General features: G+C 37.8%; 2 protein-coding genes and 1 long non-coding RNA gene across 3 annotated transcripts; all 3 read left to right on the forward strand.

Moving 5' to 3' along the window:
- Window positions 1–570: 570 nt before the first annotated feature.
- Window positions 571–8799, forward strand: LOC114534686 (nuclear receptor-binding protein-like). The gene is made up of 20 exons (XM_028556160.1): window positions 571–902; window positions 1585–1707; window positions 2084–2125; window positions 2529–2678; window positions 3198–3238; window positions 3342–3436; window positions 3798–3878; window positions 4159–4229; window positions 4763–4855; window positions 5457–5540; window positions 5687–5735; window positions 5892–5976; window positions 6513–6563; window positions 6635–6694; window positions 6917–6989; window positions 7098–7151; window positions 7495–7558; window positions 7662–7717; window positions 8265–8311; window positions 8684–8799. The coding sequence occupies exons 1-20, from the start codon at window positions 765–767 to the stop codon at window positions 8700–8702; spliced, it is 1476 nt and encodes a 491-aa protein (XP_028411961.1). The 5' UTR covers window positions 571–764; the 3' UTR covers window positions 8703–8799.
- Window positions 8800–14710: 5911 nt separating this feature from the next.
- On the forward strand, window positions 14711–16777 carry LOC114534681 (uncharacterized FAD-linked oxidoreductase YvdP-like). The gene has a single exon (XM_028556154.1). The coding sequence runs from the start codon at window positions 14755–14757 to the stop codon at window positions 16258–16260; it is 1506 nt and encodes a 501-aa protein (XP_028411955.1). The 5' UTR covers window positions 14711–14754; the 3' UTR covers window positions 16261–16777.
- Window positions 16778–23459: 6682 nt separating this feature from the next.
- On the forward strand, window positions 23460–24727 carry LOC114534696. Its single transcript, XR_003688156.1, has 3 exons — window positions 23460–23503; window positions 24041–24346; window positions 24539–24727. It is a non-coding gene; the product is annotated as an uncharacterized LOC114534696 (long non-coding RNA).
- Window positions 24728–27711: the final 2984 nt, after the last annotated feature.

Below are 27711 nucleotides of genomic sequence, written 5' to 3' on the forward strand. Positions count from 1 at the left end.
AATAAAATACAATTTGAATAAATCGTGTGCTTAAACCCTAGTGAACGGCCGGCGCGGGTGAACGATGAATTCACCAAATAAATCGACTCGCGTTTCAAACCATTTACAGTACAATTTGGAATATTTCTCGTTTGTTTACGTCGCGAAAAGTTCGGGAGTGTGAAAGCCCACGACACGAGCGATCATCACAAGCTTGTCGCGTACACGATTCGCGAATTTCACGCTAAAAACACAAAATAAAAGCTTTCCCTTTCCCTAAAACAATTCCAATGCGGACTGACGTACCTTTTTATGTTTTTGTGCGTTTTGATTGCTTGATTTTTACCAAAGAATACTAAAATTCGCCCTCGTGAAATTCCTCGCAGGGCGTTGAACGTGGCAAAATGGCCGCTTGGAAAAACGAAACAATATTTTCGTGTCATTAGTAATTTCCGTGTCAGAGTAATTTCCGGGGGGTGTTTCAGTAAGATACCCGAACAATACTGACTAAAAATGTCTATTTTTGTTGTATATTTGCGTAGATACGAGCATCGTGAATGAAGGAAGCTGAATCGCGATAATTCATTGTATTAAGATGGTTTTTGGAGTGTCTTAAAGAAAATCAAGGAAACATTTCTGACAAAGAATACGGATATGATGTCTTTTTTTACCCCCCGTGCCTCTTTGCTTCCTTTGATTTAGTTCTCAGTCTCTCGTGTAAACAAACGTGGATGGTCAACATGGAGAAAGTAGAAGAAATTTATAAGTGACTGTTTTTATGGGAAATGGCTTCTGTGCAGTCAGCAACCGAGATTACAAAGCCAGGTGCCATTTCTACGGACTCTGGTGAAGAGAGTGACGATGCATACGACGATGTGATCGAAGTCAGCCCGTGTGGGCGATGGGAAAAGCGAAGAATTGAGGTGGAGAAGAAAGCTTGTTTTCAATGTTTTGATTCACTCTAGGCATTTATAGAATATAATATGAAACTTTATATAAAAGTGTCACAATCATAGGCTAGTTAGTTACACAGCACTAAGGTTGTATGTACGAATACCAGAAGTGTACTTTTATATAATCGTACTTCATTGTTATTCACAAAATATTGTCTTTCTGGTGTCAATCCTCCCCATTTCGACAAGTACAAGCAGATACAAAACCTAACTGGAAAGTTTACAAATTTCCTGCCATTTTCAGTGCTGGATATATTGGTTGTACAATACATACTTGGTTATACAAAGTGCTGGTGGTAATGTGTAGGGTAGTGTTGAACTCAATGACTTGAGTAAAAATCAGGTCTATTTTAATAGCATGAACACCTTTGACATCAAAGACAACATGGTTTTGCATATGAGATATCACAGTCAGTTCATTTCGCATTGACACTGTCACAGATGTCTGTCTGCTCAATCACTGTGTTGGTTAAGATGGATGTCGTTGGCATGAATTTTCAAAATCCCTCTAATGTATTTTATTCATTCTTTATTTATTGAATAACATAATTCATGGTCATAATTCAATGGGACATGAAATGTTCATTCACCCTTATGTGAACAAGTGATTCTTAGCTTTGGTATTGAGAATAACACTAAAATTTCTGCACAGGTAACACAACGTGATGTGCCTGGCATTGACAAGGCATTCCTTGCCATGGATACAGAGGAGGGTGTCGAAGTGGTTTGGAATGAGGTTCAGTTCTCTCAAAGAAAAAGTTACAAAGCACAGGAGGTGGGCATCAAACAGTCATCTCAGTTTTTTAGCCTGTAAATGAAATGGCTCTCATTAAATCAACTTCTTACTTGGGATGAGGTAGCTTACTGTCCTGTATGTCATCTGCTCTGAAATACCATAGAATATTAGAGAAATGTTCAATACAGAATCATGGTATTTATTGGTTTGTATTGGTCCTACATTGTGGGAGTCATAGCTAGCAGTACTATTATTTTGCTCCCTTAATGAAACATCTTTCGTACATGATGTGTCTGCATGCATTTCCACTCTCCCATTTCTGAATTTCAGATTTACCCAACTGTGGCATTTTCTAGTCATTACCATTACTACTGCCACAGTACCATTTTCACAGATGATCTATTTTTAATTTTAGGCAACCATCAAAACAATATTTCAAAATTTAACCAAGTTGAAGGTAATATATTATTTCTACACTATTATAATGTCTGCGGCGCAGGCTATTATAATGTCAAACCACCGTCATTAGATGCTTGAAAACAGATACCTGCTGACAATGTCAAAAAATTGTTAATAAAAGCATAGTCTTATACATCAGCTATAATTAAATTGCATAATTACAAAGGAATTTTTAGGCTATATTGTCGGCATTGTGATCAGATCGTCTCTTGGCAACACATTTGTTTTTCATAAAACCAATCAATCAAACAGCCAATCAGTTACATTTTTATATATCAAGAAGTTGTCAGAGTAAAAGTGTCTAAACCACTTTTCCAAATATAAGTAGATGCAGGTGTTGCTTAACTTTATCTACTTGGGTCATTTTTTTTTAAATATTGGTGCTGTTTTTTATTCATTAGCACCCAAACATCGTGAAATTTCACAGGTTTTGGAATGACATGCAGGGTGACAAGGCTCGTCTTGTCTTCATTTCGGAATATATGACGGCTGGATCATTGAAAAAATTCCTCAAGAAGACACGCGCTAATAACAAGACTATCAGTCCTAAGGTAAAATTTCAGCTATTTTCCAACAAACTCAGCACCAGCACCCCAGAAACACTGGCAGAGAGGTTGGGACAGGGGGAGGTTTGATCGCGTGAGCCAACAGTGTGCCCTGGTGATAATTCGATGTCTAAAATCAACGGATATCGTCTTTAATTGAATCCTCTGAAGGCTAGTTTCCACTCAGGAAAATTCTCCTTTGGATCGAACAGGACAGGAAAGTTTCCTTTGTATAAACGCCGCCTGAGAACTCACCGACAAAGGAAATTTTCCTGTCCGTTCCGATCCAAAGGATTTAACCTTAGCATAAAATTATAAAAAATACACTGACATGACCATGTTCGGAAAAAATTACTAGTTCACATGCGATGTTCCAAAATCAATTATGGTCACATTTGAAAAGCGTGCGAAACACCAAACTCGTACCCAGGGCATCGATATCGCCAATGTGGAGCAAAATACCCTGGGTACGAGGTTGTCGAAACACGCGATTTTGAACTGAGAACACTGTTCTTTATTCAATAGGTTGTTAGAAAGTGGTGCCGTCAGATTCTTTCGGCTCTAAGGTTGGTTCATGAGAGATATCATCCGTTTATGAAGGCTTGTTTTTTTATTGAAGATAAAGAGTTATATAAATGTAAAAACTGTTTCATGCCAATTTTTCCCTAGTTACCTGCACGCCTGCAACCCACCTATTGTCCATGGCAATCTATCCTGCGATACGATCTTCATTCAACACAATGGTCTGATTAAAATCGGTTCAGGTAAAAAAAAGCATTTTATTTCGTTAATGCACTTACATATATTGTGTATACATATCATTTTTACTTGAATTCAGTCTGTTCATTGCATGTCTAAGCCTTAAAAGTGGGATGGGAACGCGTTGGGAATAACTAGGGCAATTTGGCTCGTTATTTGCGCTAGGGCAGTAGTTGTAGGGGTAGGGATCAATAGATGAGCACAAGTATAACACTCCCTCCATTTCTGCTCGGTTTTCAACTTTTCACTGGAGTAGCTATGGAGACAAAAAGTTCAATTTGGCAGTTTACAGTTATACGGCATGTCTATGACAATCACCCGCGATAAAAGTTCTTTTTTAAGACGTTAAATCAATTGAAATTTCAGTTGCTCCTGACACAATTCGTGACCACGTGAAAACATATCACGAGGAAAGGCGAAATATGCATTACCTAGCACCGGAATATGGTAAGGAACACTGTATCATTTACACCTTCATAAAAAGGTTGTGTTTTGACGTAGTTTATGGATAGGGCATGTTCCTGATTGGTTACTGGCAGCATCTCCTCATGGCATGTGTCCATGGCAACGTCATAACGCAATCTGACGCAATGATTTTTGAACCATTCTTGGGAGTTTTGTCACCCTGGAGTATATGCATATTTCTACATTTCAATTACATTTTCTGTCACCAATGGTCGTTTGCCCAGTAGTGTGTGCTTTGAACTTTGTGTTCTTGCTTCTCTAGGCCTTCCTGGGACCAGCAGGCAATATCACACAGCTGTTGATGTTTTTGCTTTCGGTATTTGTACACTTGAGGTAAACCCAGTGCTTCCACAAGGTGAATTAATTTTTTCGCAAACCCATAATATCCGGATTTTTGACATAAATTTGTGTAACACGTGTCCTTTCAAAATAAGTGAGAAAACTGATATACAGAAATTTTATGCGTCGGGTTTTTGACCATTTAAACAACGACAGTTGCGACACACTTGCGCGCATAGGTGTTGGCAGGAAATCTCGTTAGCAAACCCCGCGGGGGGCCGTGGCCTCCTTAAATGGGTATGGGGGGATATTAATTTCTGAACTCAATCAAAAGAAGAATTACCTTTACAGTTGCAAAGCCGTCCTCTTAAGCCCTGCTTCGACAAGCGAAATTTTCAAGCGAAATGCGAAATATTTCGCCTTTTCGTTTTGAATTGTGAGCAATCAAGCAGAATTAATATATTCAAGTGGTCATAATTCAAAAGAAACAAAATATTTCGCATTTTGCCAAGAAAAAGCGCCTGCGGAATCGGGCCCTTCAATACGTGTCTTTGAGATTAAATTCGGCCCGACATCTTTCATTCCAGATGGCTGCATTAGAGTTGCAAGATAAAGAAAGTCACATCGGTTCTGAAGCGGTGAAAAAAGCAATCGATGGCCTCACAGACGATGATTTTAAGGTACTTTAGAAAGCCGATTTTTTACCAAATGTATAATGCCCCTTCCATAATCATTATCCAGTATTGACATACACGCAGATAATAATACAGACTTTATTTTATCGCCAGCTTCAACAAATCGTGTCTCAACAGCTATTGCAAGTTGACAGGGCTTGACGAGAGGCTACAATATAAGCGGAAAAGCTATATAAAGTTTTCTCTAAAATAACGTGTAGAAAAGGCGTAATAACACGAGATGGCGTGAGCGATAGTGTGAGCGATAGCGTGAGCGTTTGCGTGAGTTGTAGCGTGAGCGTTAGCGTGAGGGATAGAGTGAGCGATAGGGTGAGGGATAGCGTGAGCGATAGCGTGAGCGTTAGCGTGAGCGTTAGCGTGAGCGATGGCGTGAGCGATGGCGTGAGCGATGGCGTAAGCGATGGCGTGAGCGATGGCGTGAGCGATGGCGTGAGCGATGGCGTGAGCTTATGTCGGAATTTTTCGCATTCTTTCAAAAATGTTCGTGCGAGTAGGAATGGCCATTCCCATTTAAAAAATTGTTATAACTATATCGAGCCATCTTAAGTAATTTGCACAAAGATTGAAAAATCGTATTATCTTATAGGATTTCATCGGGAAGTGTCTCATTGAAGATCCTGTCTTGCGTCCGAGTGTGATGAAACTTATGTTTCATAAATGGTTGTTTGAGGTATGTCCTGGAAAGAAATGGAACTACGATTTTCTCGTATACAGGATTTATATTAGATATTTAGGAGTTTGATGATACATCACCATGGAAAGGTAGACCTAAACCACAGGGAAAACACAAGAAATTTTTCCCGATATTTTTTTAAGGTTCCCTCGTTGAAACTCCTGTCAGCTTATGCAGTCGTGGATACCGGCGGTATGTTGTGAATTTAATGAACCAATTGCATATAACTGATTGACTGGGTGAAATCTATCAAATATGCTTTGAAAGAGCAACCCAAAGTTTGTAAGTAAACTTCAAAAGTTTGGTTGCAAAGTATTCCAAATTGTATTGATGTTGTATTTTCTTTAGTTACTCTTCCCGAGTCGAAGGAAGTGAAGGATCGAGAGAGAATTCTAGTAGACATCCCAGCCCTTGGAGGAAATTTAGTTCGACGGTGAGGAGTATTAGACTGAAGACCCCTACCACCAACATGCTCTTTCTTGATGAGGATCCGAAATCTGCCCCTCATAATAACCCTGACTGACTAACAATAACCCTGATTTTGCAAGCCTTACCAACTAATCTGTCATAGGCTAAGTACTGTTTCCATCATAGAATGAACCCGATTTTAAAAGAGTTAGGAGTCAGTATTGACGCCCCCAGTGATAACAATCCCCTATTTATTACATTGCGTACGTGCATAGCAGCCATTTTGCACTTGCATCACAATATTATGTGGTCGCATCAGACACCCGCCTTCATTGCTCTTCGTATGCACGATGCACTACGATTCCAATACAAAACCGTCACTGACCTCAAGTATCGCTCAACTTATCGAGCACTGAACTGCACCACACAAGAGTTCGCAAATTTAATTTCCCTGCACCATTGTGAAGCTGTTTTTTTTATTTTGTAGTTAAATAACATGACACCGTTTTAAAAGCATTAATACGTCAGTGTATATCATATCGCGTGGGTTTTATTTTTTAGTGAGAAGGATCTACCATCATTGGAGAGGGAGAAATACCTCGAGGAAGTCCAGTAAGTTCATGTTGATTGGTTTTGTCAAGATGTGCTTTGCTAATGACCTCATTTATCTTTGTTCTTTGTAGAGATGGTCTGTATCCTCTGACCATAATGGAACGCAGACAAAGTCATGCGAACATTCAAAGGTACACGGATGCTTCTGCTAGGATTGCAAAAAAATAAAAGATCTACTCGCGAGGAAATTGTGTTGTATTGTGATGGCTATACATTGTATATATTTATAAAACATCATGTATAATTTACACATCAATTTCACATTAATCTGACACTAATTGCCGCCCTAACCATTGAGCTGGTGAGAATCCTTTGATAATTTGCTACCTATAGTATGATCATTCTTCATCTAGACCTCTAACTCCGGAGGAGGGAGAGACAGAGGAGAATTCAAGTCCTCCCCCGGATGATGTCGAGACGAGACTGGTGAGTTTCACTGTGCTGAATTTGAGCAAGGGTGTGGGCGAATTATATAATCGAGTGCTTGTGAAAAACGCGACGCTTTTGGCTAAATCGTGGAACAATTTTTAACAGGTGTTGAATATGAATTGCAAGACCAAAGTTTCCGAACATCCTGGAAAGCGAATGGTAAGAGAAATCCTTGAAACACTACGTCTAGAAAGTGCATCTTATAAACCTGAGTATCGGGCTTTCTGCGTTCGACGTCATTATGAGTAAGGTCTATGAATGGAAATGAAATATTGGTACTTTGTATTCACTTATTTAGAAAGACCTTTTCTAGCAGAAAATTTTGCGAAATATAATATAAAACATACTGTACTCCGAAAATAAACATTTGAAACTAAACTTAAGATATGAGTTGTTAATGAACAGGACACAATATTCAGGTGATATTTCGATTCTAAGTCATTGTCAAACCTGACTATTTAATAGCATGCAACATCTTTAACTTAATACTTTCACGTTAAAGTTAATACTTCACCTTCAAATGGATGATCAGATGAACAGATTGCTGACGTGTGATTTAGAATCAGGTAACTACTATTAGGCATTATCGTATAAATCAACTTTCTGCACATGATATGATAGTAGAACATGCGTGGATGAGTAATCACTATTTTGCTTTTTGATTTATAGAAGATAAAGCTGGCGAATTAGCGGAAGATTTGGTCAAACACGGATTTATCAATCCAGTAAGAGCTTGCTAATCATAACTGCAAAAAATTATCATAACATTAGTTGATATTCAGTAAGAACGATCACTCGGTCGCCATCTTTAAAGCCGAATCGGGGACCAGTGCCAGTCCGTTTCCAGTAGTGAGGTTAAGATACCCCGGTTTCGGTATACGGGTCTGGGTTGCCATATTTTATTCATTAGAATTTCTTGTTGTTTGCACGTTTCATGATACAAATCATGCTTGTTTCAAGAAACTAAAGTCTACTGGAAAAGAATCGTCGAGGTAATCTTCGAAAATTTTGAGAAACACTGATGGAAATTCAGTCAACAAAATAAGGCTAACCGTACCCGTATACCAGAATCATGGTACTTTAACCTCTATATTGTCTTTGTTTTCACGGTCGACGATCGCGCCTACAAAAACAATAGAAAGGGACTGACACGGGTTCTTAATTGGCTTCAAAGATGGCGACTAAACGTAAACATAAGTTACAGTTCACTTTGCTAATGAAATAAATATTTTGATCAATTCTCCCAATAATTTTTTGTTTATATTTCAAAAGGCTGATAAGGAGAGGATCTCAACATTAATACAAACCAACTTGAAACGGTAGGACTTCAGTTAATAACATTTTTCATTTGGGTTAATTTTGACACGAACCTGAACAAGAACAACATCTTGTTCTACATCCGAAATGACCAGTCGTATGTCTCATGACCCAATCGTACGAAAACTATAGAAAGGGATATTCCCCCGGGGGACGGGTAGTGATTTTACACCGCTGTATTGAATCCGCAATTGAGTACAATGTAAAGTTTAAACCAGGTTGTACCGAAAAATGGGCAATTTTCAAGCGGTTGTAAAATCACTATTCGTTAGATAGCGCTATCCAGCTTTTATATAATAAAATTATGCGCTAGGGACTTTGTTTACCTGCGTCTAACTGTGTATCTCACTATATGACGTTTGCTCTTTGTATAGCGAGGTAGCCGTGGCTTGAGATAAAGCTCGCAGGTGAAAATGAAAACGGTTATAAGAAAAGACGCTGGTTTGATCCGCTTTTTGTAATTTCCTGTACATACAATAAGATTGAGAAATATTATAAGATTATGGACCGTTCTGGTATTCCGCCTCCGGATGAAAGCCAAACCAAAAGTTGGAGCGAAACAATAATGCGAAAAAGAAGTCTAAATATCTGTGGGTTATATATATATATATATATATTGCAAATGTCACATTTCACGCAAGTGACCTTTTCCACGTTGAATTCAGAAATATCGGAATGATTTTCAAAGTATCCTTAGTGGAATAAAATCAGAAAATTCTAAGTTAATTTCAGATACTGCATGCAGATGTCATTCCGAGAGTGGCAATTAATCGCAAATAAAATTATATGAGTTTCACGATGATAAATCAAGCGAATTTAACGTTTGATGATAAACTTTGATTACAGAAATACTGATAATAACGACAACAAATGCAAAAAAATAACGTAAACAATGTTTAACTTTCAACCTGCCACATAGCATCTAGCCTGTGGTGTGCCTTTGAAACTCGAAGCCCCTGCCCCTTCCGTAAATTTTGCGATGCGTCTTTTCCCAATCTGGTATCCTACCCAAGGTTCCTATTGTTTTTATAAGCGAAAGAAGCATCACGTATCATTGATGAAATTCGGCATGAACAAACATTTCTTGCATAAAACACAGTGAATACTTGTCGTTGGGTTCACTGAAGGAAACTATAGATGCAGTAAGTTTTATAAAATTTGTTAGTGAGATTTTGCTGATTTACGTCCCATTAAAATGTTCCTGTTTCTGTTGTTAGAGAGACAAGTGTAACATATATTTAAATGATGATCCAAATTAGCGTAAATTAAGTGTAAAATTCGTAATGGTTGATTTTGAGTTAGAGTGGTCTGCATACCTCTGCAGGACAAAGCCCTCACTGATTGCTCTGAAATCTCTTACGTCACAAGAGTTAGCCTGATGACAAGGTAGAATTGAAAATTAAACGAGACTTGCCTGGAGTTGAAGTTTATTGATTTGGCCGGGAGTGTGAGAGTTGTATGCTCCCCCCAGTACTCTCCCATTTCCTTACCTCATCCGCGCGTATTTTTCCCGTAGAGATTAGGGAGGTTAAGATCTACTTCCACTACCAGTACCGATACGAAAAAACATGACGTATTACAGTTTGGCAGCGCAGAAATTTTAAAGTGTTAAGATTGTGACTTCCGTAAGAAGTAAATAATCATGGCGGAGTATAGCGGCTATATTCACATCAGAAACTCTAATCACAATCCCTAACTCTCACCAAACAAAGCAGAAACATTATACAACTAAAAACTAAATAATATCAGAAAACTACTGCAGCAAATGACAATAATACAGTAAATATTATTCGGTACTTCCGCCTACCTATCCACTTCCATTTTCAGCCCCAAAACGGTACTCGCGACTTCCAGTGTTGTCACATTTTGGACGATTGTTACGCATGCGCGTGACTGATTATTGGTATCAGTACTCGTAGCGGAAGTCGATCTTAACCTCCCTATTATAAATAGGGACCTTAAGCATGTAGGACGGGAACACGACGACAAGTGCAATCAATACAATGCTTCATTGAAAACGGAAATGAATTATCAAATACCTATGGGAGTTTTAGACGTGATCTACGTTCTGTTTACAACGGCAAAACGTCGTTTATTACGTCCTATGTAGGACGTCTGCATTTCAGGACCCAGTGAGCGTTACCTCGAATTAGGCTTTATAGAGTTGTCCCTAAACATAAATTAACACAGTGTTTTCAACGTCTTACATCTCATTAAACTGGTACAGTTGATAATATAGAAGAACACTTTATCATAACATGAATTTAAAGAAGTATTCCAAATGGAATTTGGACGAGAAAGTTTGTCCTAGCACTTTATCCAGTAAGTATACCAAAAAACATTGTTCAGTACAGGCAAGCAATCTTGTTAATATTTTTATGGGGTTGTGCATGGGTAAAATAGTAATATCACGTAGTGAAAATTAGCCGATATTTTTTATAATGTTAGTTTCTGTATTTAGGATTTGTCAGATGGTCGTGTCGTGAATATTTTCCATCATTATACGAAGTGGCCGGACCACGGCGTACCGCCCGATGGAAGTGGCGTCATCGCCCTGACTCATTGGTCGAGAATTCTAGAAAGATTCATGGTCATGAGCCAATCAAAGGCAATCATAGTCGCATGCAGGTAGATCGATTGAAAAATAACATGACAAAATTACAATCGTTCAGTTTTAATTCCTGGATTGATGGACGATGTTCTTGAATTTCTCACAATAGTCGAAAGCTCTTGTGACGGTCTGTGTGACTGTCTCCTTGCCTCAGTGCTGTGGACGTTTTTTTCCACAAGAATAATTGACATTTGTTTTACAACGATGAGGCAGGACGAACAGGCACGTATATCACCATTTCAAATGGAATGGACGTCTTCCAGGCGATTAAAATCATCATTGTATAAAATCATTGCGGTTAAAAATGGATATATTTCTCGCGCGTGTGAACACGTCGAGAAAAGGGGCTGATAGAAAAGGGCTAAAATCGGCACGATTTCTTTCGGAAAAATATCGCTGCTACGCTTAACGCCATGGCAAGTGACAACTAAAATGAAATTCGATGATCAATTACCGTCATGCTTAGGGCGCGTGCTGCTAAAAGGGAAAGGTTATTATTAATTACTCCGGCGTCAGCGACGGAGTTGAAAATTCGCCTATAATAATTGTATTGATTTCATCTAGTTTCTGAAAAGAAATATTAAAACAAATAGTTACTGAACTGATGGCAAGCTGTAGTAGGGATAGCAGGGGAAGGAGTTTGGGGAGTGGCTACTCCCCCCTCATACCCCACCCCTCTTAAAAAATTCAAGAAAAACATAAGAGAATGTAAGAGAAAGGGTGTGGTTTGGCCAGCTCTCCAGCCCTAGCAATTCAAGCATTTTTGTGACTTCCCCACTGTTGCCCCTCTCTGTGCTACAGCCCTGGAAAGTTTGTTAGCTGCTCAAGATTTTTTACTTTTTTTACCAGTGGAACTTTATATTACCTTATGTTTGTACGAGCTTGCCATGTCAGTGCTACATTTAGAATGAGAACAAGTGTGGTATAGACATCATGCATGAAATAAGTAATAATATTTAGATAGATTAATAGTTATTTTAGTGGATATTGATAGGTATCTGATACCACAAATCTAAAATAAAAATCATTCACAATTATTTGATTCCCATTTTTTCGCAATTCCAAGTAGTTTCAAGTAATAAGGTGTTTTCTTTTATGAAGGGAACAAATCTTATAGTAGGTAAGGTCCACTCGTGCTATGGCCCAGGGGGGAGGGAGGGGGCAACTAGCTTGAAAAGTGGTTAGGGATGCACGTGCTTGACGGACAGATATGAAAATCACCCTAAAATGTATGCATGAATTAACAAGCTCCAGAAGCTGATTTCATACCCTTAAAGATACGACCATATTTAATTAATCAACCACGACATTTGATGTAAATTTGTATTGAACGCCAAATGTTTCCCCTACGGTACTGAGTCAGAAGTTTCAACTAGTTTGTCAAGTCTCCCTCTACCGGGATGGTAATAAAAAAACTTTATTTAAAAGTTTCATCCCGTTCTGTGATATATATATTAAGAACCATAAATTTGAGTATCTTAAGGAATAAATTAGTCTCGTGTAAAACAGGATTAACGAAAGTAAATGTCGCTTTACGCGAAAAGTAATTAACGCTCGTCTTTAACTCAATAAATTTCATAATGAAGCGCTTATCAATAGTCTCCAAGCTTCAAGGCTTTTCAAAAAATTATAATACACTTTATTAAGTATTTTGTTTTTTTATCTCCCAACATAAGATTATCAAAGTTACCGAACGAAGGTTTCATTGAAATAAAAAATGGTTTCGCTTGGACAAACGTGAAAGAGGAAATCTTTGATATCACTCGTGAAAAATCGCTCTGTCAGGTTGTTGGGATTAATGGGACACTGGGGAACGTTAGTAAGACTCAGGGAATTGAAGATGGTATAGCATTAGTAAGTGGTGACTTATGTTATGACGTACCTCAAAACGAGAGATGCTGTGTCCATCTTTATCTCTCTGTAGCATCGTCAACAGTTGATGCACCATATGTAACATGTGAGTAGGATTTTACTGAAACTTTAGGGGCCTAAAAGGCAACCAATCTGACTTTTTGTTCGGTTTTAGGCAAGATATGCGAGAATGCAACGAGAGCTATCAATACAATGCTTCATTGAAGAGAAATGAATTATTAAATACCTATGGGAGTTTTAGACGTGATCTACGTTCTGTTTACAACGGCGAAACGTCGTTTATTTAATTATTACGTCCTATGTAGAACGTCTGCATTTCAAGACCCAGTGAGCGCTAGCGCTACCTCGAATTAGGCTTTTTAGAGTTATCCCTAAACGTAAAAACAATGTTTTCAACGTCTTATATCCCATTAAATTTTTACATTTGATAATATAGAAGAACACTTTATCATAACATGAATTTAAAGGAGTATTCCAAATAGAATTTGGACAAGAAAGTTTGTCCTAGCACTTTATCCAGTAAGTATACCACAGTCCACAAACATTGTTCAATACATGCAAGCAATCTTTTTAATCTTTTTATGGGGTTGTGCATGGGTAAAATAGTAATATCACGTAGTGAAAATTAGCCGATATTTTTTATAATGTTAGTTTCTGTATTCAGGATTTGTCAGATGGTCGTGTCGTGAATATTTTCCATTATACGAAGTGGCCGGACCACGGCGTACCGATTGACGGAAATGGCGTCATCGCCTTGACGTCATTGGTCGAGAATTCTAGAAAGATTCATGGTCATGGGCCAATCAATGGGCAATCATAGTCGCATGCAGGTAGATCGATTGAAAAATAACATGACAAAATTACAATCGTTCCGTTTTAATTCCTGGATTCATGGTCCTGAATTTCTCACAATAGTCGAAAGCTCCTGTGACGGTCCGTGTCTCCTTGCCTCAGTGCTGGGGACGTTTTTTCCGACAAGAATAATTGACATTTGTTTTACAGCGATGAGGCAGGACGAGCAGGCACGTATATCGCCATTTCAAACCTTCTGGAAAGAATGAAGATTGAACAAGCAATGGACGACTTCCAGGCGATTAAAATCATCATTGCATAAAACCATTGCGGTTAAAAACGGATATATTTCTCCCGCGTGTGAACACGTCGGTGTTTCGACAAAAACATATTTCACCACTCTCTGCTTTATGCACAATTGCAGCTTACACAAATTACATTCATACCTTAAAACAACATCCCTGAATATTGGACAGTATTTTTAGATCTATTTGAAATCATTTTCGTTATAGGAACAATATGAGTTCCATCATGGCGTACTTGGATTCCTTCAGTGAATACGCAAACTTTGGCGAATAAAGAATGTACGATGAATTTTGTTTCATGCAGTATTAATAATAAAAATAATTTGGTTTAGTACGCTTAAAGCTAAGACCAATCTTACACATTCAACCAAAGTGTAAATAGTTTTAAAAGCGCCGTTTATAGAAAATGCGGTCCGTCTGTAAGAGACCCATATATAGAAGCACATGCATGATGTATGTGTAAAAACGGGCTATGGGTTGTTTCGAAGGCCATTTTCGTTAAATTGTCAGTTCACTCCTTGGTATTTGAAAGGCCGTTTTGTCGTTTAAACTAGCCCGATTGCTTCTAAATTTAGATTTGCGTATACCTGCGACTCATATTGTTTCGTAAGAAACGATTAATGTGACTTTCGTTTAGAAAAGGGGCTAAAATCGGCACGATTTCTTTCGGAAAAAATATCGCTCCTACGCTTAACGCCATGACAAGTGACACATTGTGACAACTAAAATGAAATTCGATGATCAACTACCGTCATGCTTAGGGCGCGTGCTGTTAAAAGAGAAAGGTTATTAATTTATTATAGCTCAGTGGGAAAGGTCTATTGATAATTGATATTGATAATTGATATTAAATAACGAAGCGAAGATGTTGCATGTATCCAGAGGTTTACGCCGACTTACGCGTTATGGATTATCCCATAAAGTATTACTTGAGAGCGCAGCTATTTCCAAAATGGTACATGGATGCAGCAGGCCTATAAACGATGCACTACAGCAACTTCGAGATATCGCCGTGACTTCAAATGAACCAGAGCTTTATAAGGATGCAGTGAAAATATACAATCCTGCGTACAGCTACGAGCATCCAGCTTTTGTTGCCTTACCCAAAAACACCGAAGACATCAAGCGCTGTCTCCAAGTTGCAAACAAGACTGGGGTTCCAGTGGTTGTTAAATCCGGCGGCCATTGCTTTGCTGGTTATTCAAGCACTGACAGTAATGGGTTTGTCATATATCTTAAGAACATGAATGAGGTTCACCTTAAAGGAAATACTGTCACCGTCCAGGCTGGTGCGAGCTGGGGGGATGTGTATTGTGCTCTGGATGACACTGGCTATGTGGCTGTAGGGGGATGTGTTCCAGCAGTAGGTATCGGCGGCTACATCCTTGGTGGCGGGTACAGCATGTTGTCACGAGCATATGGCGGGCTGGCATGTGACAAGGCAATGTCATTTACCATGGTTACAGCTGACGGAGGCAAGGTTGTGACAGCTTCTCCGAAAGAAAACGAAGATCTCTTTTGGGCTTTGAAAGGGGGAGGGGGCGGCAATTTTGGAATCTTGGTTGATGTTAGTTTAGAAGTGTGTGCGCGACCAAAAGAGTTTATCTGGACTCGTCTCATATATGATACAACTGATCAAAGCAAGAAAAGTCTTGATTTTGTCGGTAAAAATTTACACAAGTTACCAAAAGAACTCAACCTTGACATGGCACTTCATGGGAACTTTGGGAAAAAAGTGCTTACTTTGGATGCTGTATACTCAGATGTCCATGAAGCCAAAGTGCTATCAAGCCTTGAAGGTCTCCATCCACCTGTTCCCAAAACTCAGAAAAAAAAACTCAGATATTTGAAAAAAACTCAGATATTTACATCTTACCTACAGTTTACTAAAGAATACAGCAAACGACATGGTTTTGTACACCAGGAAGTAGAACCCATTTATGTCAAAGGAGTTATGATTGACACCTTACCACCATCCTTGGCCAAGTATTTTGCTGACCTTGACATACCAAAAGAATGCCTTCTTGAGTTTGTACACATGGGTGGTGATATCTCGCAGCATTCTGCCACATCAACCGCTTTTGCCTACCGCTCTGCTCAATACAGTTTTTATACATATGGCAGGTTCCATAACCTAAAACAGAGAGATGAAGTCTCAAAATTTGCTACCTCAACATATAATGCTGTTCACGAGTCAGGATGTGCTCTTGGCAGTTATGTTAACTATATGGACCGCAGCCTTAAAAACTGGGCTGAGAATTACTATGGAGTGAATTATCCTCGCCTTTGTGAAGTAAAGAGAAAATGGAATCCCGTAGGGCAAGGATCCCTTCATTTTCAGCAGGAAATTGGTTCACCTTGGGAGCCTTAGTTTTTCACTTGCCCATTTAAAACTCATTTTGTATTTCAATTAAATGCCACTTAACGGAAGGTTTTGAAACTTTGAACTTCTAAGATCACCAGGAATGTGTTTTTTCCTATCAATCCATATTACATTTTTCCAAGTAGTACATTCTCTGCAAAATTATTTGGGGGCTATAGCCAACTCAGACCCATAGCTACATGATTCTCCGCTTAAAACTTGGTATAGAATTTCTAATAAGATAACTCTTTAGTAAGCACCCATTCAGAATGGGTAATTCCGGAACAAAACTAACAATTTTTATTTGGTTATGTACTAGCTAGCCTGTTGCAGTTAGTTATTTCCAGCTTATCGAATATTAACTTTTATATTCCTTGCATAGTTAACAAGTAATATTATTAATCCAGGTAATATTATTAATATTTTAATATTTTAATTATTTAAAAATAATTGGTGTTTTTTTGTTGGTTTTGAGTTTTTTAACAGAACTAAGAGACTTTAGCCAAATACTATCTTTTGTTGTTTATTTTACAATAATTGTATGGATTTCATCCAGTTTCTAAAAAGAAATATTAAAACAAATAGTTACTGAACTGAAGGCAAGCTGTAGCAGGGATAGCAGGGAAGGAGTTTGGGGAGGGGCTGCTCCTGCCTCATACCCCACCCCCCTTAAAAAAATCAAGGAAAACATTAGAGAATGTAAGAGAAAGGGTGTGGTTTGGCCAGCTCCCCAGCCCTAGCAATTGAAGCATTTTTGTGACTGCCCCCCCCCCTTCCCCACTGTTGGCCCTCTCTGTGCTACAGCCCTGGAAAGTTTGTTAGCTGCTCAAGATTTTCTATTTTTTTTCACCAGTGAAACTTTATATTACCTTATGTTTGTACGAGCTTGCCATGTCAGTGCTACATTTGGAATGAGAACAACTGTGGTATAGACATCATGCATGAAATAAGTAATAATATTTAGGTAAATTAATAGATATTTTAGTAGATATTGATAGGTATCTGATACCACAACTCTAAAATAAAAATCATTCACAATTTTTTTATTCCCATTTTTTTGCAATTCCAAGTAGTTTCAAGTAATAAGGTGTTTTCTTTTATGAAGGGAAACAATCTTATAGTAGGTAAGGTCCACTCGTGCTATGGCCCAGGGGGGAGGGAGGGGGGAACTGGCTTGAAAAGTGGTTAGGGATGGACGTCACCACGTGCTTGACGGACGGATATGAAGATCACCCTAAAATGTATGCATGAATTAACAAGCTCCAGAAGCTGATTTCATACCCTTAAAGATTCGACCATATTTAATTAATCAACCACGACATTTGATGTAAATTTGCATTGAACGCCAAATGTTTTCTCCTACGGTACTGAGTCAGAAGTTTCAATTAGTTTGTCAAGTCTCCCTCTACCGGGATGGTAATAAAAAACTTTATTTAAAAGTTTCACTGATCCCGTTCTGTGATATATATTAAGAACCATAAATTTGAGTATCTTAAAGAATAAATTAGTCTCGTGTAAAACGGGATTAACGAAAGTCATGTCGCTTTGCGCGAAAAGTAATTAACGCTCGTCTTTAATGGAAACTCAATAAATTTCATTATGAAGCGCTTATCAATAGTCTCCAAGCTTCAAGGCTTTTCAAAAAATTATAATACACTTTATTAAGTATTTTGTTTTTTTATCTCCAAACATAAGATTATCAAAGTTACCGAACGAAGGTTTCATTGAAATAAAAAATGGTTTCACTTGGACAAAAGTGAAAGAAGAAATCTTTGATATCACTCGTGAAAAATCGCTCTGTCAGGTTGTTGGGATTAATGGGACACTGGGGAACGTTAGTAAGACTCAGGGAATTGAAGATGGTATAGCATTAGTAAGTGGTGACTTATGTTATGACGTACCTCAAAACGAGAGATGCTGTGTCCATCTTTATCTCTCTGTAGCATCGTCAACAGTTGATGCACCATATGTAACATGTGAGTAGGATTTTACTGAAACTTTAGGGGCCTAAAAGGCAACCAATCTGACTTTTTGTTCGGTTTTAGGCAAGATATGCGAGAATGCATTATTACAGAACAAAACTAAGTTTCCAGACGCGATATTTTCTGGAAGTGGTTCCACTGAGAATGCCAAGTACAAAGAAGCGAGATTTTCTAGCGATGGTTGGTGTCCAACAGAGTCTGGAGATAAATATCTTCAAAAATTAATCATTGATAAATTGACATTCTCCCTTTGTCGTTCGTGATCGGTGATGGCAAAAAATACAACTATGAAAACGTACATACGTTAACCAACCTCTTCAACCAAACACAAGTTACAACGTGTTCATGAGATTCTTTGAAAGCCAGGTAACTAAACAAATGTGATAGCATGTATGTATGTATAAATAATATATTTGTTTTCATTGGATAACGGAGTTAACTATATGTTTTTCGTCTAGAATTCCTACTACTCCACAGGGTGGAGCAAAAGTATAAAGACGAAGGTAACCCGAGGTGAAAAATTGATCAATTGATAAATTGATCTTCAAAACGAATGTCACATAACGCGAGTTATGGTTATAAGTGATAAGGACCAAACGAAATGGAATGGATCATATTTACTGAAACACAGCCATAATGAAAGTTTGGTAGATGCTAGTAGTGGCTTAAAGGTTAGTAGGTCAGTATCCTTGATGCGTGATCAATGTATTGCTGCATTCAACCTTAGTTTGAAGACCGCAATTATAATTTATTTGCAAAAGCACTGGATCGAACGCGGATAAAAATTTCTTGCTTTTAGGCGACATTCTTTAAATCTATCCTATGAAATAAGAAAGTATGCAAATCAATACATTCTTCGAGAGCTCACACCAAACACTAATTATGTTGTTGGCATAAAGACACAGGATGGTCAACTAAAGAATACTCAGACAATTAATAGTTTACCACAAGTTAAAGACCAAAGAATCTGGTATGCATAATGTGTGGGGGGGAGGCTTCTGATTGTTTTCTGAATATTTCAAATTCAAATAATTGTTTTTATTCTTTACTATCATAGTTCCAAGTGGAGCTCCACGCAGTGTTATGATTAAATCTCGTAGTAAAAACTCGCTCGAAATTTCTTGGAGAGCTCTTGATAAGATATTTTGGAACGGTGAATTGGTGGGATATCAGATTTGTTTTTCTACAAAGGAAAATGATGAAAGTCCGAAATGTTCAAACATAAAAGTTTTGTATATGTATGTAGTATCCAGAATTAATACTCCGGTGAATAATTTTAATACTTCTGTTAAGGATTCGTACTACTCGACGGAATGGAGCAGCAGTTTTAAAACTATAGCCAAAGCACCTGCAGGTGAATATCTTCTATTTATTAATTTCCAGTTTCATCGTTCACTGCACCGTAGAATAACGTGCGAGCCAGATAAAAATTCTTAAATTAATTTTGTAGTTTGTTTGAAAAGTAACATTTCTAAACAATCCGCCGAAGACAAAACACACATGGGTCTTCTTATACCGCTGATTATTCTGGCTTTATGTGTTCTCGTTTCACTTGGTGTTATTGTGTACCAACGTCGTCTTCTTCAAAATAAAGATGTGAATCATGGATATCGAACCTAAAAAAACACGAACGAAATGAAAGAGTTCGGTAAGTTTAATGTTCACGAAGTGGTAAAAACGTAAAAAAAACTTATTGTATAAATTATTGCTAAATTCTCATGTAACCTCATAGATTCTATTTCAAAAGATCCGAGAACAAACAAAGTATGATCAAACAACTCAACATGATGAGACTGTTTACGAGACTCCAGATGATGTTATTGAAGAAATTGAGCGAAATGAAGGTGCCTGCATGTTCACGTGGAACAGAAAAAGGACAACCCAGATGATTACATAACCTCCTGGCGGAGGTGATTACATAACCTCCTAGCGGAGGTAATTACGTACGGTATATTGAAATTATAATTATATTGATAATAGTGTAACATAAATTACATAATGCTATTATTAATAATTTTCTCAGGCATAATAGTCCCGGAAGTACATTTGTCTGAGCTGTTTAATTGCTTGAACTTTACTGCGCAAATACGATATTTGATTCATACAGAATGATGCATATATAAAATAATGTAGCCTAGTACATGCAAAAAATAGCGAGTAGAGAGGCGCTAAGGTTTCCCCGGCAATCAGATTGTTAGGTTGTGTAGACAAAAGGCATAGTGTAAAGTATGGAATCGAGGTGGATATGCATGGCATGGGTATTAAAACTGATAACATTGTCGGCACTTTGCATGAAATAGATTTCAACATCAACATCAATTATGCTTTTTGCCTCTACTCTCTTGGATTTGTGGATATTTCAACTTTCCTTTTCACGACTATACACAAGATGAGTTGAGGATATCGATCACTTGTGAGAGAAAGAAGATGAAATGTGAATCAACGAATTCGATGGCTTTGGTTACTTCTATAAATACCTATGACTATAGAAATCCAAGTATTGTGCAGTGGTCCGAAAATTGAAGTATTTTTCTCATACAGACAAATGCGGAAGTATACGACTTATTGAGCGATGCGTGTCAGTTAGGAAGACAGGTCAAAATGTCGTGGTTATTTTATCGATGGCTGCTTTTCTTTTATATATCAGTATTAACGATTGAAGGTAAGATATTTAGGCTTTATCGTAGAGTATATAAGAGAAGCTGCAGTCCACAGTATAACGTAAACTGAACTGTTAAAATGCTCGCATGACAAAAATCTTTGTCTAAAGGCCGGCGCACACTGGAGTTATGTGCTTGGCAAAAGTCATTCGTGGCCATTGGCGAAAGCCTTGCTCTCGTGTGCTGGCGTGGTCATTCGTACCAAAGGTCGCCGGAAAAGTGACCCGCACCAGGGCGGTTATAAGTTATCTTATAACCGCCCTGCCCGCACACGAGAGCAATTGGGTTACGCTAATGGCCACGAATGACTTTTTGCTATTAAGCACAAAGGCTGACATAGCTCTATTGTGCGGCGGCCTTGAATCCCATCCACGTGAATAAATGAAATAAGTGAAGAAATCAACAATCTGCTTTCGCTCCTTTGGTCATGTCAATGTTTGGAATCCTGACGCCTGCAATGTTTTGACGTTGTCTATGACTATGGCGCCTAAAATCATGGACTGCTGGCATGCATGGTTTGTAAATAAACGGGGAGTTTTGAACCATCCTTATCTAAATCGTACAACATCAATATTCAGAACAGACAATTAGATCTAACCAATAAAACTTAACATAACGAAATACATGTATGCTTTTTTATCGTTTCATTCGGTAAAGGAAAGCTATTGTCAATATCGGGTTTTACATGCACGAGTTCACAAACAAGGAACGAGAAGTTCAATACTGCACGAGGCGTAGCCGAGTGCAGTATTGAACTTCGAGCTCCTTGTTTGTGAACGAATGCATGTAAAATCTGATAATGCACAAACAAAGAGTGCTTCAATGCTTTTAATATTCATTTTGAGTAAACTTGTAAAGACTTTATATCATTTTTAAACTTAACTAAACAACACATGCTTACCTTTAAATACTAAAACACCCCAAGTCGGTTTGCCCGTTTAGTATATTTTTCTGTGTGGATTCATCTATAATTACATTACTTTCCTCTTAACTAAGTTCGGCAATTTTTTTGTTTGTTGCCGCCATTTTGATAGTGCAATAAATCCTATTATTATATGACTAGATATTGTTCATCGGTCCATCAACTAAAATCAAGCATTCTGATTGGTTCCTGAGAGGTCGGTAACCAACAGTACGGACCGGCCAGGTTCGGCGGGAATTTTTTAGTTGGGAATTTTAATCGTTTTTAGTCATATAATAAGAACTTACTGACTGAGAGTGAGGTCTGTACGGTAAAATATTAAACCGAGGTCGTGCCGTATTGACCGAGCGATAGCGAGGTCAATACGGCACGACCGAGGTTTGATATTTTACCGTACAGACCGAACAATCGAAGTCAGTAAGTTATTTATTATATGACTTAATTTGGGAAAACCATAAACACGAATAATAATTCATTTCGAATTGCTGTTGTTTTTCCCGAGGGCAATAAAAATTGAGCGTATTGCCCGTGGGCAATATGGGAAAATCCCGCCTCGTCAGCAGCCAATCAAATTGCAGGATTTACAAAAACAAACACTAGTCATATAATAATAATAGTTTATTGACTGAGCTTGTTCGGTCCGTACAGGAGGATACTGGTCTCGTTCTCGGAGGATACTGGTCGAGTTTATTTTTCGCTTGTATGGACCGAGCATTTAGGCGAGGTCCATACAGGAGAAAAAAAAACTCGACCAGTATCCTCCTGTACGGACCTCTCGCTCAGTCAATAACATATATTAACGGCACTGCCGTGCCGTTTTTGTTATATAACATACGCTCACGTGGTACAAATCGACCAATCAGAACGTAAGTTTACAAAAAATGAATATTAAATGTTATATCAAAATATTATGCCAATGCATACGCCATCCGTTTAGAGGGGCGGGTAGAAACCCGGGCGGGCAAAAACCCCTGGTAAAAACTCGTAGAGATGAGAACATGGAACACTACTCGCGTTCAACTACTGCACTGTTTAATTCAGGATTCAGGATTACTTCATGTCATTCAAATTCAAGGGCATATATACAGTATTAAGTTAAGCCATTTCTAAGCATTGTTTACACTTTTTTCACCTCGAGTGTATTTCATGCACTTCAATACTTTGCAACTTTTCTTGTAGTTATTGCTTCTGAAAGAGGATGAAATTATTCACATTCAACTACTGCACTGCCACTGTTTAGTTCACGATTTATTTTTTTCTTGCAGATTCCTGGGAATTTTTTCTCAGGCAGACTGAAACCTCAGAGTGTATTGCATCTAATGATAGTTATATTGGGTATGGTAATTATGCAAAACGTTATTTGGCTAAAATGTTCGACAACTGCTTGAAGAGTAGTGCACAGTTCCGTTATATTAACAAGACAGAAGTGATACATAATGTCGACAAGGGAGGTTCGCTTTTTTGTAAACCAAACGATAACACATTTGGTGACAATCTGCTCGTTTATGACGGCGTTAAACCTGTTGCAATACCATATGAAAAGGAAAAACAGCATAGTATTAAACAAAAGGTGTCAGGATCTCTGTTTTTTTACGAAAGAAAGTATTGTGTTCAGTCTAATGGTCTAGGCGCTATAGTGACTGTAGTACCAGAAGCAAGTTGCAACAACGCAAAAAAGTTCACATTTGGTAAGTATAATATGACGTATAACTTGATGTAACGTTTACGTATACACTTCATTGTTGTATTGGTGCTGTGTATTTTAAATGTGATTGGTTAATTCGTATTCACATGACTTTAAATAAATGCAATGTTTCCCGCCAGGGAAACAAGTGAAAAATTGTTGCCCGCATATTGTCATAACAAAGTTTTTTGAAATGAAATTGTCGTGTAACATGTATGTTTTTGTTCCTATATAACAAAACACTTAATGTTCGCTACACCTCGGGAAATAGTGAGTTTTGTTTTCTCTCGAGTCTCAATGTCAAACATTCAGACTCTTGGGAAAACAAAACTCGCTATTTCCCTCGGCAGCATACAGTACATTAAGTATATAATACTCGTACTTTTGTAACTATCTAAACCAGATATCTTTTATGATGTGTTTTACCCAACCCACTGAACACAGAACCTTTTCGTGATGAACTTGTCAAATCAAATGTGACAATTCATTCATACTGCACGTCCACAATATTATTCACAAGCATTTTTGCCATTATTGACAGGCTCAGTGACTCAGTTCAGCAATAAAATGAAAGATGTTCATTGTTCTTCAAAACAACGTATGGTGATCCACAAAGCTCATTATGGTGATTTCAATAATAGCGGGAGTTTTAATGCCAATGCAACTGTTGATATGAAATGTAGTCAACGAGCAAGTTGTCAGGTGAAATCTCTTTGTGGTGGAAAGAGAGCTTGTGAGCTGACCATTAGCAGTACTTTGCTATCATCGCCATATTGTTCTACGAACACAGACCAACTTTATATCGAGTACACTTGTGTGGATGTCTATTTGAATCCCATAAAAACAGGTACAGCACATTGTAGAGGAATGCAAAATTGAGCGCCCATGATTGTTTGCATGCCACAATGTTTTAATAATTAAATATATGAAGTTTTTTGTGTTTTTCGATAGCCTGTCGTTGTAGAAGTCTTTTCGGGTAACAATAAATATATTCCAAATTATATGCACACGGTACTAAGAGTATTTTTTATGGTTTTAGCTCGCAACATGAGATTATCAAAGTCACCCAGCGAAGGTTTCGTTGAAATAAAGAATTTTTCCACTTGGAAAAAAGTAAGGGAGGAAATCTGGGACATCACTCGGGAAAAATCCCTGTGTCAGCACTTGGGATTTAATGGGACTCCAGGGAACGTGGTTAAGACTGAGAGAACAAAGTCAGGTCAGGAATTCGTAAATGGTGACCTCTGTTATGACGCACCTCTGACAGATAGTTGCTGTGTCCATCTTTATCCTTACACAGCAACATCAACCTTTAATGCGCCATATGTAACATGTGAGTAGGATTTTGGTAAAACGATTTTAGTCGGTTTTAGGCTCTTAAAAACTAATAACATGACATTTTGGTCTGGTTCGGCTTCCCGGTCACCTTTCAAAACACTGTTTTCTGTTTTAGGCAAGATATGCGAGCACGCATTATTACAAAACAAGGCTAAGTTTCCAGACAAGATATTTTCTGGAAGTGGTTCTACTGACAATGCCAAGTACAAAGAAGCGAGGTTCTCTGGCGATGGTTGGTGTCCAACAGAGTCCGGAGACAAATATCTTAAGATCGACCTTCAAAACGAATATCACATAACACGAGTTATGGTCATGGGTGATAAAGATCAGAAAAAGTGGAGTGGATCATATTCATTGAAATACAGTCATGATGAAAGTTTGGTGGATGGCAGTGATGAAGTGCAGGTGTATAAGAATAAGAAATATATAGATTAATGTCAATATCATAATGAGTGAAGTTATCAAGATTTACTAACTTTTTTACTGTCAAGATTTACTAACTTCTAGCCGTTGTTGTTTATATCAACTGCAACCAACGTTGGTGCAAGCTACGTTATGCATGAAAAAGATCAGAAAGCAATCGTGGAACGTAATCTTAACTGAAGTAATTCATTTTTTTTCGAAACTTCTTCTAGATAAATGGTAATCAAAACAGTTATCAAGTATCGGCTACAGACCTAAATATCTATAATGCCAGATACATAAAGTTGAAGTCAAACGGTGGAGCAGACTTTTGCCTTAGAATAGAAGTGTGTGGAGAAGGTGAGTCGGTAGAATCTTTAATCGCCCGAAACCTGTTAATACAGAAATCATATCGGACAGCTTAATGTTAGCGAGAGAAGAAAGAAACGAGGTAGAGAAGGTTTCAGTGGTAAATATGACACCAACTTGAAGACAAAACCTTTGTCCATATTTAAATTGTCAAAAAGCCAAAATGCACTTTACTGTAATGAAATATTTTTTCAGTTCAAATCCTCCCAGCTCAAGCGTAACTTGTGTTTACTTCTCTTTTCATTCCAGTCCAAATGCCAGCTCCGGTATACAGGCCATTGTAAATTATAATTTTATAAACATCACAAATTTTCACGAGTGAGGGCAGCGAACGAGGAAATCATTGTGCATAATATAGTAGAATCTTGAATGAGCGAGGATGAACATGATATGAAGAATAATAAAATTAATGAATAATTAAGTTTGTCGTTATTAATTTTGATTTAAAACTTTATTCGCCCGGATTTCACATTCCCGCTAATTATTCCAGTTTCTAGCGAACCTCCACAGAATGTGATTTTCAAATCTCGCGGTACGACATCGTTGGGAATTTCGTGGACAGCTCCTGTGAGTACAAGAAACGATGAATTGACAGGATATGAAGTTTGTTTTTCTACAAGAGATACATTAAGTCGTCCAGAATGTTTACTCCATAACAACACAAAAACACTTTCATTTACAATCACCGATCTTCGACCTTCCACAAAGTACTTTGTGACGGTTTCAGCCATCACAAAATTTAGTCATGGGAAGAAGAGTTTGAACGTCAGCAAAATAACAAATGGAGGTAATGACGATTTCAATGTAAAATTTCATGCAGGCCTGCGTATAGTGCCGCCGCACGGAAATACCCTTAAACGATGAACACTCTGATAATCTTTGGTAATCTCTGGATTTGAATATATATTTAGAACCAGTTATTCCAATCGCAACTTCCTATTATACTTTGACAATGAGCATACCACGACCAGAAGGATATATCAAGTAAGTATATCGTCACCAATTTCTCTCTTTCTGACGTTTTAATCATGTTAATTAATGTTTTAGGGAAGTTTTAATCATCGTCCAAAGATCCACAAGTAGAAACATCTCGAGCGAGCTCATCACAACAAGTGATCTCAAAAATTACCAGCTAGACACACAAGATCCATACATCACTGCTTATATGAAAGCTGATGTTTTACCCTTGACGTTCGTGATAGGAAATGGCAAGAATTACAGTTCTGACAAAAATAACTACCGCAACCAACCTTTAACGAGAAATTCAAGTTATAATGTGTTCTTGAGGTTTTTTGAGAGTCAGGTGAGTATTTCAATGGAATTAAAATATTTAAGTAGGTTACAGGAAGAGGACTTGAATGTGTAGAAAGCGACAATGCAAATATCACCGTTTCCTAGGATTCATACTACTCGACAGAGTGGAGTGGTAGCATTTACACAATGGGGAGATCTTCAGGTAACTAATTACCCGAAATTCAAGAGTTTTCATTGTACGTTAGAATATCTTATCTGTATTCGTTTCTTCATAATTTTTTGTTTACAAACTGATAAATATCTTAAATATTTTAATGAGAACCGGAGTTTCTTTATAGATGGAAGTGGGAAACAGTCAGCTCAGGAGTCTACGGCAGACAAAACCCGGCTTGATCTCCTTATACCACTGAGTATTCTAGCATTGTGCCTTCTTCTCTCGTTTGGCGTAATAATACATCTATGTCGTCGTCAAAACAACTATTCTAGCTCTGAAGGAGTTAGCCAAACAATGGAGCTGGGTAAATAAACCACATTTTACTTTACGTGCATTTTAGAATTTATGAACGAGAAGAATTGTCAGTGTTGTCATTGTTCGAGCTAAGAATCAAATTTCTTTCGTCTTCGCTTACCTTTTTGATATAATTTCTTTTCGTTCAAAATCAGCCACAATCCTATTGCATGTACAGTTTAAATGTTTGTCTTTTAATCTGTTAGTTTCCATTTAATATTTTTATCTATAGATTCCATTCAAACCCCTACCAGTCGCCAGACTGAAAATGCGAATGACTGTGTCCCTGTGACTGTGTACGAGATTCCAGACGAAATTGAGCAACATGAGGCTCCATACGA

The sequence above is a fragment of the Dendronephthya gigantea genome, unplaced genomic scaffold (assembly GCF_004324835.1).
Source record: "Dendronephthya gigantea isolate DGI-Jeju-01 unplaced genomic scaffold, DenGig_1.0 000104F, whole genome shotgun sequence".
In the NCBI taxonomy this organism is placed as follows: Eukaryota; Metazoa; Cnidaria; class Anthozoa; order Malacalcyonacea; family Nephtheidae; genus Dendronephthya; species Dendronephthya gigantea.